General features: G+C 41.2%; 1 protein-coding gene and 28 non-coding genes across 29 annotated transcripts in view; 28 read left to right on the forward strand and 1 right to left on the reverse strand.

Moving 5' to 3' along the window:
• Positions 1-15,057, forward strand: part of LOC133170951 (junction plakoglobin-like) — a 34,545-nt gene extending 19,488 nt beyond the window's left edge. Inside the window, exons 6-17 of the mRNA XM_061304187.1 lie at positions 7,293-7,494; positions 7,569-7,713; positions 7,802-7,905; positions 7,990-8,109; positions 8,762-8,980; positions 9,376-9,528; positions 9,661-9,780; positions 10,709-10,859; positions 11,745-11,866; positions 12,028-12,067; positions 12,562-12,692; positions 13,728-15,057. Coding sequence (XP_061160171.1) covers positions 7,293-7,494; positions 7,569-7,713; positions 7,802-7,905; positions 7,990-8,109; positions 8,762-8,980; positions 9,376-9,528; positions 9,661-9,780; positions 10,709-10,859; positions 11,745-11,866; positions 12,028-12,067; positions 12,562-12,689 — 1,504 coding nt within the window. The 3' untranslated portion in view covers positions 12,690-12,692; positions 13,728-15,057. The remainder of the gene's footprint in view (positions 1-7,292; positions 7,495-7,568; positions 7,714-7,801; positions 7,906-7,989; positions 8,110-8,761; positions 8,981-9,375; positions 9,529-9,660; positions 9,781-10,708; positions 10,860-11,744; positions 11,867-12,027; positions 12,068-12,561; positions 12,693-13,727) is intronic.
• Positions 7-78, forward strand: trnaq-cug (transfer RNA glutamine (anticodon CUG)). The gene has a single exon. It is a non-coding gene; the product is annotated as a tRNA-Gln (tRNA).
• Positions 170-241, forward strand: trnaq-uug (transfer RNA glutamine (anticodon UUG)). The gene has a single exon. It is a non-coding gene; the product is annotated as a tRNA-Gln (tRNA).
• Positions 326-397, forward strand: trnaq-cug (transfer RNA glutamine (anticodon CUG)). Its single transcript has one exon. It is a non-coding gene; the product is annotated as a tRNA-Gln (tRNA).
• Positions 1,289-1,360, forward strand: trnaq-cug (transfer RNA glutamine (anticodon CUG)). Its single transcript has one exon. It is a non-coding gene; the product is annotated as a tRNA-Gln (tRNA).
• trnaq-uug (transfer RNA glutamine (anticodon UUG)) lies at positions 1,453-1,525 on the forward strand. Its single transcript has one exon. It is a non-coding gene; the product is annotated as a tRNA-Gln (tRNA).
• Positions 1,674-1,745, forward strand: trnaq-cug (transfer RNA glutamine (anticodon CUG)). The gene has a single exon. It is a non-coding gene; the product is annotated as a tRNA-Gln (tRNA).
• trnaq-uug (transfer RNA glutamine (anticodon UUG)) lies at positions 1,836-1,907 on the forward strand. Its single transcript has one exon. It is a non-coding gene; the product is annotated as a tRNA-Gln (tRNA).
• trnaq-cug (transfer RNA glutamine (anticodon CUG)) lies at positions 1,992-2,063 on the forward strand. Its single transcript has one exon. It is a non-coding gene; the product is annotated as a tRNA-Gln (tRNA).
• trnaq-uug (transfer RNA glutamine (anticodon UUG)) lies at positions 2,155-2,226 on the forward strand. Its single transcript has one exon. It is a non-coding gene; the product is annotated as a tRNA-Gln (tRNA).
• On the forward strand, positions 2,311-2,382 carry trnaq-cug (transfer RNA glutamine (anticodon CUG)). Its single transcript has one exon. It is a non-coding gene; the product is annotated as a tRNA-Gln (tRNA).
• On the forward strand, positions 2,474-2,545 carry trnaq-uug (transfer RNA glutamine (anticodon UUG)). Its single transcript has one exon. It is a non-coding gene; the product is annotated as a tRNA-Gln (tRNA).
• Positions 2,631-2,702, forward strand: trnaq-cug (transfer RNA glutamine (anticodon CUG)). Its single transcript has one exon. It is a non-coding gene; the product is annotated as a tRNA-Gln (tRNA).
• Positions 2,793-2,864, forward strand: trnaq-uug (transfer RNA glutamine (anticodon UUG)). Its single transcript has one exon. It is a non-coding gene; the product is annotated as a tRNA-Gln (tRNA).
• On the forward strand, positions 2,950-3,021 carry trnaq-cug (transfer RNA glutamine (anticodon CUG)). The gene has a single exon. It is a non-coding gene; the product is annotated as a tRNA-Gln (tRNA).
• trnaq-uug (transfer RNA glutamine (anticodon UUG)) lies at positions 3,112-3,185 on the forward strand. Its single transcript has one exon. It is a non-coding gene; the product is annotated as a tRNA-Gln (tRNA).
• trnaq-cug (transfer RNA glutamine (anticodon CUG)) lies at positions 3,589-3,660 on the forward strand. The gene has a single exon. It is a non-coding gene; the product is annotated as a tRNA-Gln (tRNA).
• Positions 3,903-3,974, forward strand: trnaq-cug (transfer RNA glutamine (anticodon CUG)). The gene has a single exon. It is a non-coding gene; the product is annotated as a tRNA-Gln (tRNA).
• Positions 4,223-4,294, forward strand: trnaq-cug (transfer RNA glutamine (anticodon CUG)). Its single transcript has one exon. It is a non-coding gene; the product is annotated as a tRNA-Gln (tRNA).
• trnaq-uug (transfer RNA glutamine (anticodon UUG)) lies at positions 4,386-4,457 on the forward strand. Its single transcript has one exon. It is a non-coding gene; the product is annotated as a tRNA-Gln (tRNA).
• trnaq-cug (transfer RNA glutamine (anticodon CUG)) lies at positions 4,543-4,614 on the forward strand. Its single transcript has one exon. It is a non-coding gene; the product is annotated as a tRNA-Gln (tRNA).
• Positions 4,706-4,777, forward strand: trnaq-uug (transfer RNA glutamine (anticodon UUG)). Its single transcript has one exon. It is a non-coding gene; the product is annotated as a tRNA-Gln (tRNA).
• Positions 4,862-4,933, forward strand: trnaq-cug (transfer RNA glutamine (anticodon CUG)). Its single transcript has one exon. It is a non-coding gene; the product is annotated as a tRNA-Gln (tRNA).
• Positions 5,025-5,096, forward strand: trnaq-uug (transfer RNA glutamine (anticodon UUG)). The gene has a single exon. It is a non-coding gene; the product is annotated as a tRNA-Gln (tRNA).
• trnaq-cug (transfer RNA glutamine (anticodon CUG)) lies at positions 5,181-5,252 on the forward strand. Its single transcript has one exon. It is a non-coding gene; the product is annotated as a tRNA-Gln (tRNA).
• On the forward strand, positions 5,344-5,415 carry trnaq-uug (transfer RNA glutamine (anticodon UUG)). Its single transcript has one exon. It is a non-coding gene; the product is annotated as a tRNA-Gln (tRNA).
• On the forward strand, positions 5,500-5,571 carry trnaq-cug (transfer RNA glutamine (anticodon CUG)). Its single transcript has one exon. It is a non-coding gene; the product is annotated as a tRNA-Gln (tRNA).
• On the forward strand, positions 5,807-5,884 carry trnaq-uug (transfer RNA glutamine (anticodon UUG)). Its single transcript has one exon. It is a non-coding gene; the product is annotated as a tRNA-Gln (tRNA).
• On the reverse strand, positions 6,633-6,704 carry trnaq-uug (transfer RNA glutamine (anticodon UUG)). Its single transcript has one exon. It is a non-coding gene; the product is annotated as a tRNA-Gln (tRNA).
• Positions 15,058-15,122: the final 65 nt, after the last annotated feature.

Genomic DNA, 15,122 nt, shown 5'->3' on the forward strand with positions numbered 1-15,122 from the left:
GTGTGAGGTTCCATGGTGTAATGGTTATCACCCTGGACTCTGAATCCAGTGATCCGAGTTCAAGTCTCAGTGGGACCGTTTAGCGCGGTTAGATTCTTTTATGAGAAGTAATTGTCCCGAGGGATACAAGCACTTGTCCAGATGTAGATATACCTTACAAAAATATAAAGGTTGTGTGGTGTAATGGTTAGCACTCTGGACTTTGAATCCAGTGATCTGAGTTCAAATCTCAGCAGAGCCTCAACCCTTTTGTCATCTGAGGTGAAATTCTCAAAATGATAAATTGTGATCTGCCCCATGAAACCATATGCCATCTTAAGTGTGAGGTTCCATGGTGTAATGGTTATCACCCTGGACTCTGAATCCAGTGATCCGAGTTCAAGTCTCAGTGGGACCGTTTAGCGCGGTTAGATTCTTTTATGAGAAGTAATTGTCCCGAGGGATACAAGCACTTGTCCAGATGTAGATATACCTTACAAAAATATAAAGGTTGTGTGGTGTAATGGTTAGCACTCTAGACGTTGAATCCAGTGATCTGAATTCAAGTCTCAGCAGAACCTCAACCATTTTGTCATCTGGGGAAAATCGGCAAAATGATCACTTGTGGGATGCCCCATGAAACCATATGCCTCCTTAAACCCTAGGGTTCCATGGTGTAAATGTTATCACCCTGGACTCTGAATCCAGTGATCCGAGTTCAAGTCTCGGTGGGGCCTTTTAGCACGCTGAGATTCTTTTATGAGAAGTCCTTTATAGTCCGGAGGGATACAAGCACTTGTCCAGATGCTGATATACGTTACCAGACCAAAAGGTTCCGTGGTGTAATGGTTAGCACTGTGGACTTTGAATCCAGTGATCTGAGTTCAAGTCTCAGCAGAATCTCAATCATTTTGTAATCTGGGGAAAATTGGCAAAATGATCGCTTGTGGGCTTCCCCATGAAACCATATGCCTCCTTAATCCCTAGGGTTCCATGGTGTAATGGTTATCAACCTGGCCTCTGAATCCAGTGATCCGAGTTCAAGTCTCGGTGGGACCTTTTAGCACATTGAGATTCTTTTATGAGAAGTCCTTTATAGTCCAGAGGGTTACAAGCACTTGTCCAGATGCTGATATACCTCACCAGACCAAAAGGTTCCGTGGTGTAATGGTTAGCACTCTGAACTTTGAATCCAGTGATCTGAGTTCAACTCTCAGCAGAGCCTCAACCATTTTGTCATCTGTGGCAAAATCTGCAAAATGATCACTTGTGAGCTGCCACATGAAACCATATGCCAATTTCACCATGAGGTTCCATGGTGTAATGGTTATCACCCTGGACTCTGAATCCAGTGATCCGAGTTCAAGTCTCGGTGGGACCTTATGGCGTGGTTAGATTCTTTTATAAGAAGTGATTTAGTCCCGAGGGATACAGGCACTTGTCCAGATGCTGATATACCTCACTAGACCAAAAGGTTCTGTGGTGTAATGGTTTAGCACTCTGGACTTTGAATCCAGTGATCTGAGTTCAAGTCTCAGCAGAACCTCAAACATTTTGTAATCTGGGGAAAATTGGCAAAATGATCGCTTGTGGGCTGCCCCATGAACCTCAACCATTTTGTCATCTGAGGTAAAAATTCTCAAAATGATCAATTATGATCTGCCCCATAAAACCATATGCTATCTTATGTGTGAGGTTCCATGGTGTAATGGTTATCACCCTGGACTCTGAATCCAGTGATCCGAGTTCAAGTCTCGGTGGGGCCTTTTGGCGCGGTTAGATTCTTTTATGAGAAGAGTATGTCCCGAGGGATACAAGCACTTGTCCAGATGCTGATATACCCCAGCAAAGCAAAAGGTTCTGTGGTGTAATGGTTAGCACTCTGGACTTTGAATCCAGTGATCTGAGTTCAAATCTCAGCAGAGCCTCAACCATTTTGTCATCTGGGACGAAATTTGCAAAATGATCACTTGTGAGATGCCTTATGAAACCATATACCACTTTTAGCATGAGGTTCCATGGTGTAATGGTTATCACCCTGGACTCTGAATCCAGTGATCCGAGTTCAAGTCTCGGTGGGACCTTTTAGCGCGGTTAGATTCTTTTATGAGAAGTGTGTAGTCCCGAGGGATACAAGAACTTGTCCAGATGCTGATATACCTCAACAATACAAAAGGTTCTGTGGTGTAATGGTTAGCACTCTGGACTTTGAATTCAGTGATCTGAGTTCAAATCTCAGTGGAGCCTCAACTCTTTTGTCATCTGAGGTGAAATTCTCAAAATGATCAATTGTGATCTGCCCCATGAAATCATATGCCACCTTAAGTGTGAGGTTCCATGGTGTAATGGTTATCACCCTGGACTCTGAATCCAGTGATCCGAGTTCAAGTCTCGGTGGGACCTTTTAGCGCGGTTAGATTCTTTTATGAGAATTAATTGTCCCGAGGGATACAAGCACTTGTCCAGATGTAGATATACCTTGCAAACATATAAAGGTTGTGTGGTGTAATGGTTAGCACTCTGGACTTTGAATCCAGTGATCTAAGTTCAAGTCTCAGCAGAACCTCAACCATTTTGTCATCTGAGGTAAAAATTCTCAAAATGATCGATTGTGATCTGCCCCATAAAACCATATGCTATGTTAAGTGTGAGGTTCCATGGTGTAATGGTTATCACCCTGGACTCTGAATCCAGTGATCCGAGTTCAAGTCTCGGTGGGACCTTTAAGCGGTTAGATTATTTTATGAGAAGTGCTTTAGTCCGGAGGGATACAAGCACTTGTCCAGATGTAGATATACCATGCAGAATATAAGGGTTGTGTGGTGTAATGGTTAGCACTGTGGACTTTGAATCCAGTGATCTGAGTTCAAGTCTCAGCAGAACCTCGACCATTTTGTCATCTGAGGTGAAATTCTCAAAATGATCAATTGTGATCTGCCCCATGAAACCATATGCCACCTTAAAGTGTGAGGTTCCATGGTGTAATGGTTATCACCCTGGACTCTGAATCCAGTGATCCGAGTTCAAGTCTCGGTGGGACCTTTTAGCGCGGTTAGATTCTTTTATGAGAAGATCGAGTCCCGAGGGATACAAGCACTTGTCCAAATGTAGATATACCTTGGAGAATATAAGGGTTCTGTGGTGTAATGGTTAGCACTCTGGACTTTGAATCCAGTGATCTGAGTTCAAGTCTCAGCAGAACTCCAACCATTTTGTCATCTGAGGTAAAAATTCTCAAAATGATCGATTGTGATCTGCCCCATCAAACCATATGCTACCTTAAGTGTGAGGTTCCATGGTGTAATGGTTATCACCCTGGACTCTGAATCCAGTGATCCAAGTTCAAGTCTCGGTCGGACCTTTTAGCGCGGTTAGATTCTTTTATCAGAGTAACATTAGTCCCGAGGGATACAAGCACTTGTCCAGATGTAGATATACCTTTCAAAATAAAAAGGTTGTGTGGTGTAATGCCTAGCACTCTGGACTTTGAATCCAGTGATCTGAGTTCAAGTCTTAGCAGAACCTCAACCATTTTGTCATCTGAGGTAAAATTCTCAAAATGATCAATTGTGAACTGCCCCATGAAACCATATCCCATCTTAAGTGTGAGGTTCCATGGTGTAATGGTTATCACCCTGGACTCTGAATCCAGTGATCCGAGTTCAAATCTCGGTGGGACCTTTTAGCGCAGTTAGATTATTTTATCAGAGTGTCCCGAGGGATACAAGCACTTGTCCAGATGTAGATATACCTTGCAGAATATAAGGGTTCTGTGGTGTAATGGTTAGCACTCTGGACTTTGAAACCAGTCATCTGAGTTCAAGTCTCAGCAGAACTTCAACCATTTTGTCATCTGAGGTAAAAATTCTCAAAATGATCAATTGTGATCTGCCCCATCAAACCATATGCTACATTAAGTGTGAGGTTCCATGGTGTAATGGTTATCACCCTGGACTCTGAATCCAGTGATCCGAGTTCAAGTCTCGGTGGGACCTTTTAGCGCGGTTAGATTCTTTTATGAGAAGTAATTGTCCCGAGGGATACGAGCACTTGTCCAGATGTAGATATACCTTGCAAAAATATAAAGGTTGTGTGGTGTAATGCCTAGCACTCTGGACATTGAATCCAGTGATCTGAGTTCAAGTCTCAGCAGAACCTCAACCATTTTGTCATCTGAGGTAAAAATTCTCAAAATGATCGATTGTGATCTGCCCCATGAAACCATATGCCACCTGAAATGTGAGGTTCCATGGTGTAATGGTTATCACCCTGGACTCTGAATCCAGTGATCCGAGTTCAAGTCTCGGTGGGACCTTTTAGCGCGGTTAGATTCTTTTATGAGAAGCTCGAGTCCCGAGGGATACAAGCACTTGTCCAGATGTAGATATACCTTGCAAAAATATGAAGGTTCTGTGGTGTAATGGTTAGCACTCTGGACTTTGAATCCAGTGATCTGAGTTCAAGTCTCAGCAGAACCTCAACTGTTTTGTCATCTGAGGTAAAAATTCTCAAAATGATCGATTGTGATCTGCCCCATGAAATCATATGCTACCTTAAGTGTGAGGTTCCATGGTGTAATGGTTATCACCCTGGACTCTGAATCCAGTGATCCGAGTTCAAGTCTCGGTGGGACCTTTTAGCGCGGTTAGATTCTTTTATGAGAAGTAATTGTCCCGAGGGACACGAGCATTTGTCCAGATGTAGATATACCTTGCAAAAATATGAAGGTTCTGTGGTGTAATGGTTAGCACTCTGGACTTTGAATCCAGTGATCTGAGTTCAAGTCTCAGCAGAACCTCAACCATTTTGTCATCTGAGGTGAAATTCTCAAAATGATCAATTGTGATCTGCCCCATGAAACCATATGCCACCTTAAGTGTGAGGTTCCATGGTGTAATGGTTATCACCCTGGACTCTGAATCCAGTGATCCGAGTTCAAGTCTCGGTGGGACCTTTTAGCGCGGTTAGATTCTTTTATGAGAAGTAATTGTCCCGAGGGATACGAGCACTTGTCCAGATGTAGATATACCATGCAAAAATATGAAGGTTCTGTGGTGTAATGGTTAGCACTCTGGACTTTGAATCCAGTGATCTGAGTTCAAGTCTCAGCAGAACCTCAACCATTTTGTCATCTGAGGTGAAATTCTCAAAATGATCAATTGTGATCTGCCCCATGAAACCATATGCCACCTTAAGTGTGAGGTTCCATGGTGTAATGGTTATCACCCTGGACTCTGAATCCAGTGATCCGAGTTCAAGTCTCGGTGGGACCTTTTAGCGCGGTTAGATTCTTTTATGAGAAGTAATTGTCCCGAGGGATACGAGCACTTGTCCAGATGTAGATATACCTTGCAAAAATATGAAGGTTCTGTGGTGTAATGGTTAGCACTCTGGACTTTGAATCCAGTGATCTGAGTTCAAGTCTCAGCAGAACCTCAACCATTTTGTCATCTGAGGTGAAATTCTCAAAATGATCAATTGTGATCTGCCCCATGAAACCATATGCCACCTTAAGTGTGAGGTACCATGGTGTAATGGTTATCACCCTGGACTCTGAATCCAGTGATCCGAGTTCAAGTCTCGGTGGGACCTTTTAGCACGCTGAGATTCTGTTATGAGAAGTGCTTTACAAGTCCGGAGGGATACAAACACTTGTCCAGATGCTGAGGAACAATCATTTAATCTGGATTACTAAACATTCATGTTTGAGTCTAGGATTAATACCACTGATCTTTTCCCCCCCAACAATTCATGGATATTTTTCTCGATTTGCGAAATAGTAGCTTATGAGCTGCCCCATGAAACCATATTCCTCACCCAACCAAAAGGTTCCGTGGTGTAATGGTTAGCACTCTGGACTTTGAATCCAGTGATCTGAGTTCAAGTCTCAGCGGAACGTTGACCATTTTGTCTTCCGGGGAAAATTTGCAAAATTATGCTTGTGAGCTACACCATGAAACCATATGCCGCCTTAAGCATGAGGTTCCATGGTGTAATGGTTGTCACCATGGACTCTGAATCCAGTAATCCAATTTTAAATCTCGGTGGGACAGTTTAGCACTTTCAGATTCTTTTATGAGAAGTGCTTTACTAATAACATTTATTATTATTATTACCTCAGAATGTTCAGGAAAAATTTGTGTTCTGCGCCATGACACTGTATGCCTAAAAGAAACTAGAACGGTGGGCTCTATAGTGTAATGGTTAGCGCTCTGCACTGCAACTCCATTGATTTGAGTACAAGTCTCAGTGGACCCTCAACTACTTCAGCATTTATTTATTTGTGTCTATACTATGCTTTTCCATGAAACCTTATAAGTAGTGCTAACCATTACACTATAGAGCCCTCACTGGTACTGTTAGGCATACGGTGTCATGGAGCAGAACACAAGCGACCAGCTCGCAAATCTTTCACAGATAACCGAAAACATTCTGAGGTAATAATAATAATTATCCTCATAATAAATTTCATTTATAAAGCACTTTTCATAAAATAATCTCAAAGTGTTAAACAATCCCACCGAGACTTGAACTCAGATCACTTGATTCAGAGTCCAGGTTGACAACCATTACACCATTGAACTCTTAGGCTTAAGGCGGTTAGCTCACAAGCAATCATTTTGCAAATTTTTCCCCAGATTCCAAAATGGTTGAGGTTCTGCTGAGATTTGAACTCAGATCACTGGATTCAAAGTCCAGAGTGCTAACCATTACACCACAGAACTCTTTGGGTCAATGAGGTACATGGTTTTATGGGGCAGCTCACAAGCTACTATTTCTCAGCCAGGAGAAAAATATCCATGAATTTTGGGGGAAAAAAAAGATCAGTGGTATGTATGCTAGTCAACATGAATGTTTAGTGATCCAGATCAAATGATTGTACCTCAGCATCCGGACAAGTGCCCCTCCGGACTTGAATATGGTCCCTCACTCTGATGTGACAGGCCTAACCCTAGCCCTAACCCTAGTCCTAGCCCTCGTTGACTCTCGTTCACTGAAAAGATTCGTTCTTTTGAACGAATCGTTCACTCAGGGGCAAACACTAGTTAGCACTCTGGAGTTTGAATCCATTGATCAGAGTTCACGTCTCGTTGGGTCCTCAATTCTTTTGTCAATTACCTGGGATCATTTGCAAAATAGTAGCTCGTGTGATTTCCTGATCTCACTTAATCACTCCCACGTCATAATGATGCTTTAAAAGCTATTGCAAAACTCATTGATAGCAGATGGAGACATTACTTCAGACAGTCATATAATCTGAAATAAAATCTTTATTAACATTTATATTGCCATCCTGTCATTTTTTTTTACAGTTCACCTGTGGAGACAGTTTTATTTTACGCCATAACCACTCTTCACAACCTTCTGTTGCACCAAGAGGGAGCCAAAATGGCAGTGCGTCTTGCTGATGGTCTTCAACGGATGGTGCCCTTACTGAAAAAGAGCAACCCCAAGTTCCTTGCCATTACCACAGATTGTCTCCAGCTCCTGTCTTACGGAAACCAAGAGAGCAAGGTGAATGCGGTTAGGTGCGGAACTCGAAGCAGTGCTAAGTAATTACTTACCTACTTACTTACGGCTTTTCACAGCTAATCATACTCTCCAATGGCGGCCCAGAAGGTCTGGTGTTCATCATGAGGAACTACAACTACGAGAAGCTGCTATGGACTACCAGTCGGGTACTCAAAGTACTGTCTGTGTGTCCCAGCAACAAGCCCGCCATAGTCGAAGCTGGTACAAATAAAGAACGAAACAGTCTAGTGGAATAACAACAGGTGATGAAGACAGTGTGGTGTCAATCTCGATTTACTTCTGCCTGCAGGGGGTATGCAAGCTTTGGGTCAGCATCTGACAGGGTCAAGTCAGCGTCTGATTCAGAACTGTCTATGGACGCTTCGCAACCTTTCGGATGCTGCAACCAAGCAAGTATGTATGGCTTAACCTCGATGCTTTCAACGCCATTGCTGCAGAAATGATATTGTGCACTGTGCTCTCTCTCTCTCTCTCTAGGAAGGTTTAGATGGTCTGCTGCAGATATTAGTCACCCAGCTGGGTTGTGATGATGTCAACATGCTGACCTGCGCAACAGGCATCTTGTCCAACCTCACTTGTAACAACTCTCGCAACAAGGTAGCCATGGAAATGAAGAAAACGATAGATGATGTCAACATGTTTTTCTTAGTCTACGGCAGGGGTGTCAAAGTCGGTTTTTTGGCGGGCCGCATTGTAGTCATAGCTTCTTTCGGAGGGCCATTATGAGGGCCAAATCAATGTATGAGCACCTCATATTATATCCAGTAAAAGCTACAAAACAAACTGACAAATAACTCATTTTCAAATCAGATAAGTAAAAACTGGTCAAATATTAAAAAGATATTTAAAGTGAAGACAATTTGCAATTCTAATAATGACACACGAATTCGATGCACAATTTGTCTTGGCGGGCCACATTAAATGATGTGGCGGACCGTATCTGGCCCCTGGGCCTCGAGTTTGACAACTGTGATCTACCGTAATTTTCGGACTATAAGTCGCGTTTTTTTTTCATAGTTTGGGTGGGGGGGCGACTTATACTCAGGAGCGACTTATATACATATATATGTTTTTTTTCACTTTTTTGGACATTTTATGGCTGGTGCGACTTATAGTCCGAAAATTACGGTATGTCATTTTGATGTGTCAATTAAATTTTTTAATTAGGCGCCCAACACGTTATACCAGGGTCAGAAAAATACCGCTTCATTAAAAAAAAGAAAAAAAAAAGAAACTTACTTCATTTCAGACTCTAGTGACTCAGTTTGGCGGGGTGGAGGCACTGATCCATGCTGTACTGCGTGCTGGTGAAAAGGAAGATGTTGCAGAGCCCGCAGTTTGCGCCTTGCGTCACCTCACGTCGCGCCACCATGATGCTGAGCTGGCCCAGAATGCCGTGCGGCTGCACTATGGTGTCCCCGCTGTGGTCAAACTGCTGGGACAGCCACACTACTGGCCTGTTATAAAGGTGAGAAAAAGAACACTGCATTATATGAAATATCTTGTGTTTGCCTTGTGTGTAATTTCTGTTGCCTGTTGTACTAGTACTTTGGAATGACATTTAATTTTTTTATGTTTTTATTTAAATGACGATTGATAGTACTTTGGAATGACATTTTTTTTATGCTTTTATTTGTATGATCTGTTTGGATTGTTAAATTTTCTTTGTGGCTACTTACGATGTTAACTACCGTAATTTTCTGACTATAAGTCGCGATTTTCTTTCATAGTTTGGGTTATATACATATATATGTTTTTTTTTCACTTTTTTGGGCATTTTAAGGCTGGTGCGACTTATACTCCGCTGCGACTTATAGTCCGAAAATTACGGTACGTCTGATCTGACTTGGCTTATTCATCCAGGCTACTGTTGGCCTCATCCGGAACCTTGCGCTGTGCCCTGTCAATCAAGCCCCTTTGAGGGATGCGGGGACTATTCCACGATTGGTCAACCTGCTTTTAAAAGCTCACCAGGACACACAGAGGCATGCCTCCTCTTCTCAGCAGACATACCAGGTATGGAAATCCCCCCCCCACACACACACACATACACACGACAAGCTATATAGTAAGTAATATTATGGTGGATTACTAAATTCTTTTCTGTCTGTGATCTACTGCATTCGCCTTTTCCGAATATTTGAATAGGATGGTGTTCGTATGGAGGAGATTGTGGAGGGTTGCACGGGAGCACTTCACATTCTGGCCAGAGATCCGATTAACAGAGGAGAGATTGCCAGCATGCAGACCATACCGCTATTTGTGCAGGTACACAATTGAGGACTAAGAACACGCTGAAATTCATAAAATACAGATAGGAAGGAAGTCCATTATTTATTTCATAAACGGCCACATCTCGCAAGGGGGGGATAATCTTCTTGATTCCTTGAATATCATTAGGATTAAGTTTAATATGATTACAAGCAGTGGACTTTCTTTAGATTGCAATGGATGGGAAGTTTGAAAATGGAACAGACATGGCGGTGAATAAATATCAGCAAGGCAATGGAATAAGATTGGATTTACTCAAGTAGATGTCAAAAAGTTAAATCTAAGCCCTGTATTGGTTTCAAAACCAAACTATATTTATGAAACAAAGAGCTGAATGCGTCCTAATGCGCTGGTGCTATTTGCGTGTATTTTAATGAGATAATTGGCAGCGAAATTATCGCTCACCTCGATGCCATTAATAAACGACGTCTAATTAATTAACACCAGTGCTAATAGCCACACACGGTTATGGGGGCGGAAACAACGCCTACGGAAAGCGGGTGTGAAATTAGCGCTAGTGAGGGGACGTGTGACCGGAGAAATGGAGGGAAGGCTCCAACATGGATGGATGGATGGATGGATGGATGGATGGATGGATGGATGGATGGATGGATGGATGAAAGTAGTGTTGTCGAGCCACCAAAGCTCATCCAGCATGTTAATGGCTCCTGTAGATTCCACGATTAGATTTTTACAAAAACAACAACAACAAAAAAAACAACAGGAGGTTGGGACGATTCTCAAGACTTAAGACAGCTCCAAATCAAGTTAGTTGGCTGAGAGTAGAGCAGTTGAGAGCTAAGCAGAAAGAAACATTAAAGAGAAGATAACATGTAAAAAGCTGTGCTCCTCTTCTTAGTCCAAAAAAGGAGAAGTCATAAGAAGAATCATTCCACAGTGCCAAATATGTGTGTCGTATATTCAGCTGCTGTACTCGTATGTGGAGAATGTGAAACGAGTAGCTGCGGGAGTTTTGTGTGAATTGGCGCTGGATAAACAGTCAGCGGAACTCATCGATGCAGAGGGCGCATCAGCACCGCTCATGGAATTACTGCACTCCAACAACGAGGGAATCGGTATGTCCTTTTTTTTTTTTTTTTCCTACACACACACACGAAGTTACAGGCCAACTTTCCAACAAGTCACACTTCATGGTATGAACTAATGACAGCAAATAATATAGGGCCCTATTTTGGGCTTTTAAAAAATGAGGCCAACTTCATTTTTATCACACGGTACTGTTTGGGTTTAAGAGAAGCGTTATTAGGGTTTCAAATGAGGTTTCCAAGTAAAGCTTAGTTTGAAAGAGACAGTGATGTCAATGTACAAACATTTGACGCGATTCAGGTATGTTAGTACGGCAACCAATTAGCCACCGTGCAGTTTTCAGTGACAAGTGTAGATTGAAAATTCACTGATTTAATCTGCAGCTCCCCAAAGGATGTTTTTGTAAACAAAACATGGTTCAGTTAATTACTTTTGATAAGCTGGTTGGCACCTTGCAAAGCAGCGACCAGCATGTGGGAATTACAGAATGAGGCAATTACTGTGTCTAGATATGGTATAAAAACACCAACACCCACAATTTCCTTTTTTTTTTTTTTTTTTTTGTCCGACAGTAGCTTGTTATTGCATTTCGTGAACCAATTAGTTTGAAATAAAACCTGGACTGAATTTGTTAGCAGTGCAGTATTCGATACAATTGCCAACATTATTGATAATATCACAATATAGTAATAATGATGAATAAAGAGCAGACGAAAGAAAATCTTAAATCTAAAATGACAACTTCAAATAATTCCAAAAGTTTAAATGCCTTATTTTTATTATTATTATTATATGAACAAAGTGACAAAACTATGATTATTCTTGCAATATTAAAGTTCTTAGAGAAGCTTTCTTCTGCAAGGTTAACTCAAGTTTCCATTTGGGTTCATATAAACTTTGATATCTCTCCACAGCCACCTACGCTGCAGCAGTGCTCTTTCGAATTTCCGAGGACAAAAGCTCAGACTACAGGAAAAGAGTGTCAGTGGAGCTCACACACTCGCTCTTCAAACATGACCCTGCTGCCTGGGAAATGGTGAAAACTACAATATTTTAGGATGATGAAAACTTGACATTAGTAAAGTTCACCAGGTGTCCCAAGTCGGTGTCATCATCTCAAATATTCATCGACAGATGTTTGCAAATCATTTCTCAATATTTGGATCAACTCAAATGTGCATTTTGTTTCCCCTCAAGGCCCACACAGTTCCCTTGGAGCCCGCATACTTGGCTGATGGTGAGTGACCATTTCAAAGCGTGCTTCTGCTGCAAATTTGACAGACGTCATTGCTAGAACAATGCAGAAAGACAATCCTCTGTGCCTTCCGTCAAGTTGTGCAGAGATTCACCTCTTTCTGCAAGACAAGCTGGATTTGAAAGAGAGCCATGTTATGCGTCTAGCAATGTGCCCTACTTGTGGGCTGTCAAAAAGTTATTTTTAGACTCTTTGCAACTTTGGACAAACATTTGGAACGGGTTAAAAACATGAGCTCGTCAGAATTCATTTCTGCTGGAAAACATCTGCCCGTCTCTCTCTCTCTCTCTCTCTCTCTCTCTCTCTCTCTCTCTCTCTCTCTCTCTCTCTCTCTCTCTCTCTCTCTCTCTCTCTCTCTCTCTCTCTCTCTCTCTCTCTCTCTCTCTCTCTCTCTCTCTCTCTCTCTCTCTCTCTCTCTCTCTCTCTCTCTCTCTCTCTCTCTCTCTCTCTCTCTCTCTCTCTGTTCCCCTTTTTAGAGTTAGACGGCCCCTACCCTCCCTACGGCTATACTGACCTGCCTCTGGACACTTTGCCGTTAGACCCTGACCTCCACGAGTCTTACATACCTGACATGAGATATCAGGCCTACCCTGAGCCACTCTAACAGGTAAATGACATGTTACAGCCTTGACCTAATTATGGCTCTGTTTTATTGCCACTGCCAATGGAAAAATGGCTGGTTAGTCATACAAGTGAAAAATACAGATATGGCTCATATCTCACTGAGCTGTGCAATGAAAACAGCACTTTGGGCTTTTTGAGGAACATGTGTTAGAACATCCAGTACATTCTAATTTAGACACTGCGTCTATTTTGTTTTCATTAAATATAATTAAAGCGAGCCCCGAAGTGGAAATCTGGAAATAATTCATGCGCCTCTTAAAATGGGTTTGTAATTGTGTGTAAAAGCCAGAAAGAAATCACAGAGTGATTATGAAGCAGCAAAACTGTCACAAATGGATACAAATTGCATTGCGGGATCAATTAATTTTAATTTAATTAGTTTGATGACGTGTTTACACAGTTTGTTTTCTTTCTACTAAGATGCGGAAATTCAATCATGTTCTAACAAAGAAAAATGCAACCTCACAGAAAACGAATCAATACAAATTGAGGATTTTTAAGAGTTTCCAATGGAACCAAAAAAAATCCTTTGTGTAACAAACATCAGTTTACATCATCATTTCATGAAGGATGTTATTCTGGAAGCAAGTTGCTCAGAAAAGAGGGGGAGAGAAACGTCCTCTTAAATTTAACGGGGAGCGCTTGGAATTCACCGGCAGAAAGATAAACATGTTTACATTCAGAAGAAAGTCTACCAGGAGAACTCCTTGGTCTCAGTGCAACTGATGTTCAGCTCTATTTTTCTGCTGGCATAAAGCCAGTGCCTGGGGAAATTGCAGTCTTTATGCAATTTTGCTTACAAGCCCTGGTGAATACTTGCTGTTTTTTTTTTTAGCATCAAACTACCACAATAGAGAAGACAACATCAGTCTATGCTGTATTTTTCTTTTGAATTATTTTCCTGCCAAATTTCCCCATTTTACAACGCTTTCTATAAATAGCAATGCACTGTACCTGTGGTGATATTTGGCAAGATGTTATAACATTTCTATAACAATGTTCATTTTATTTCTTGCAGGATCTCAAAACAGAGTCGAACCGATGCGGATGATTAACAAATCACAGAAAGATGGGACTGAAGGAATCCTGGAGGAAAAAAAAAGAAGAAGAAGAAAGCGTCTGAAAGTCTGAATGACAATGAGAAATCGAGCCTTTTCAAACTTTTCTAAAGTGGAAAATATCCCAGTTTGGCAATCAAGAACTTTTGGAGATGGGTTTATTGAAAGTGTTAATTGGAGGTGTAAATAACACAGTGGTTATTTTGTTATGATGTCTTCAAGTGGGGTGAAAGTGTGCTGTTACACAGGTAACTATTAAAAGCAATCACATGGCACGTTACATGAACCGTTAGGGCATGTGGGACAAGCACAAGGTGCAATTGGCCTCTTATCTGAAAAAGAAATAAGCAGCCTGAAAATGTGGAGTCATCCTTGTTCTCAGCATTTAATAGGAAACAATTCACAATAGGCGGCTTTGTTTTTTTGTGGCCCATCGATATAGCTATTTGATAAATCTTACTGACAGTCCGAATAAAATCCTTCCTTGCTTCCTTTAAAAGACATACAGTAGCATTCAAACATTCGGAGACAGTATAATAATGTACGGAGGTTTTTTGGGCGTGGGGGAGGGAGTGTTTGCTATTTTAAAATTGCTCAACTGTGGATGTCATCGAACAGGAAAACGTTTTTTTAACTTGGGATTAATGTTAGTCTAATTTTTTTTACCGAATGCTTCCTGTGTATCCCTGCTGTCATTTCGATGTCTCTGTGTATCTGAACTGTTCACATGTACCAGAGTGTCCCTATGTGGTTGTTGCATGGTATTATAATGTGACTAAAATGGCTAAATTGTTCACCTTTGCATACTGAGAAGGAAACAGAGACAGGGGAAGTTAAAATGGATGAGGCACTATGTTGGCCAATTAGTTTTACAGAAAAGAAAAAAAGAACACAATGACTTTTGGTTCTAAAATAGATTTAAAAAAAAACTGATCTTAGATTCTTAAAAGTCTGTACCACATTCATTTAATCAACTTCATATTTCCTTGGAGAGTTTACATTGAAATAAGAGTAGTAAGATTGTTCTTAACATAAGGAAAGATTCAATTTAAAGTGTAATAAAGATCCAGGCTAGAACTGGTTGGCCAAAGGACAACATTATGCTTCTTATCAAGGTCAACTGTGGTTACGACTTGGCTGTTTCTGTTTGCAAAATACCACCAGAAGAGACACTTCAATGTTAAAAAAATAAATAAAAAAGCACAAATCACATAATTTGCTGAGCCTTCAACAGAGTTGTAGTGTACTGTACCTTAATCTGAATTGAATAAATCTCTTATTTGACTTTGATGTACATTTATTTCTTGTAGTTGTATGGCTAAAAATGTCAACATGATGTCTGTGGATTGAGTATC

Source organism: Syngnathus typhle, linkage group LG17 (assembly GCF_033458585.1).
Source record: "Syngnathus typhle isolate RoL2023-S1 ecotype Sweden linkage group LG17, RoL_Styp_1.0, whole genome shotgun sequence".
NCBI classification, from domain to species: domain Eukaryota; kingdom Metazoa; phylum Chordata; class Actinopteri; order Syngnathiformes; family Syngnathidae; genus Syngnathus; species Syngnathus typhle.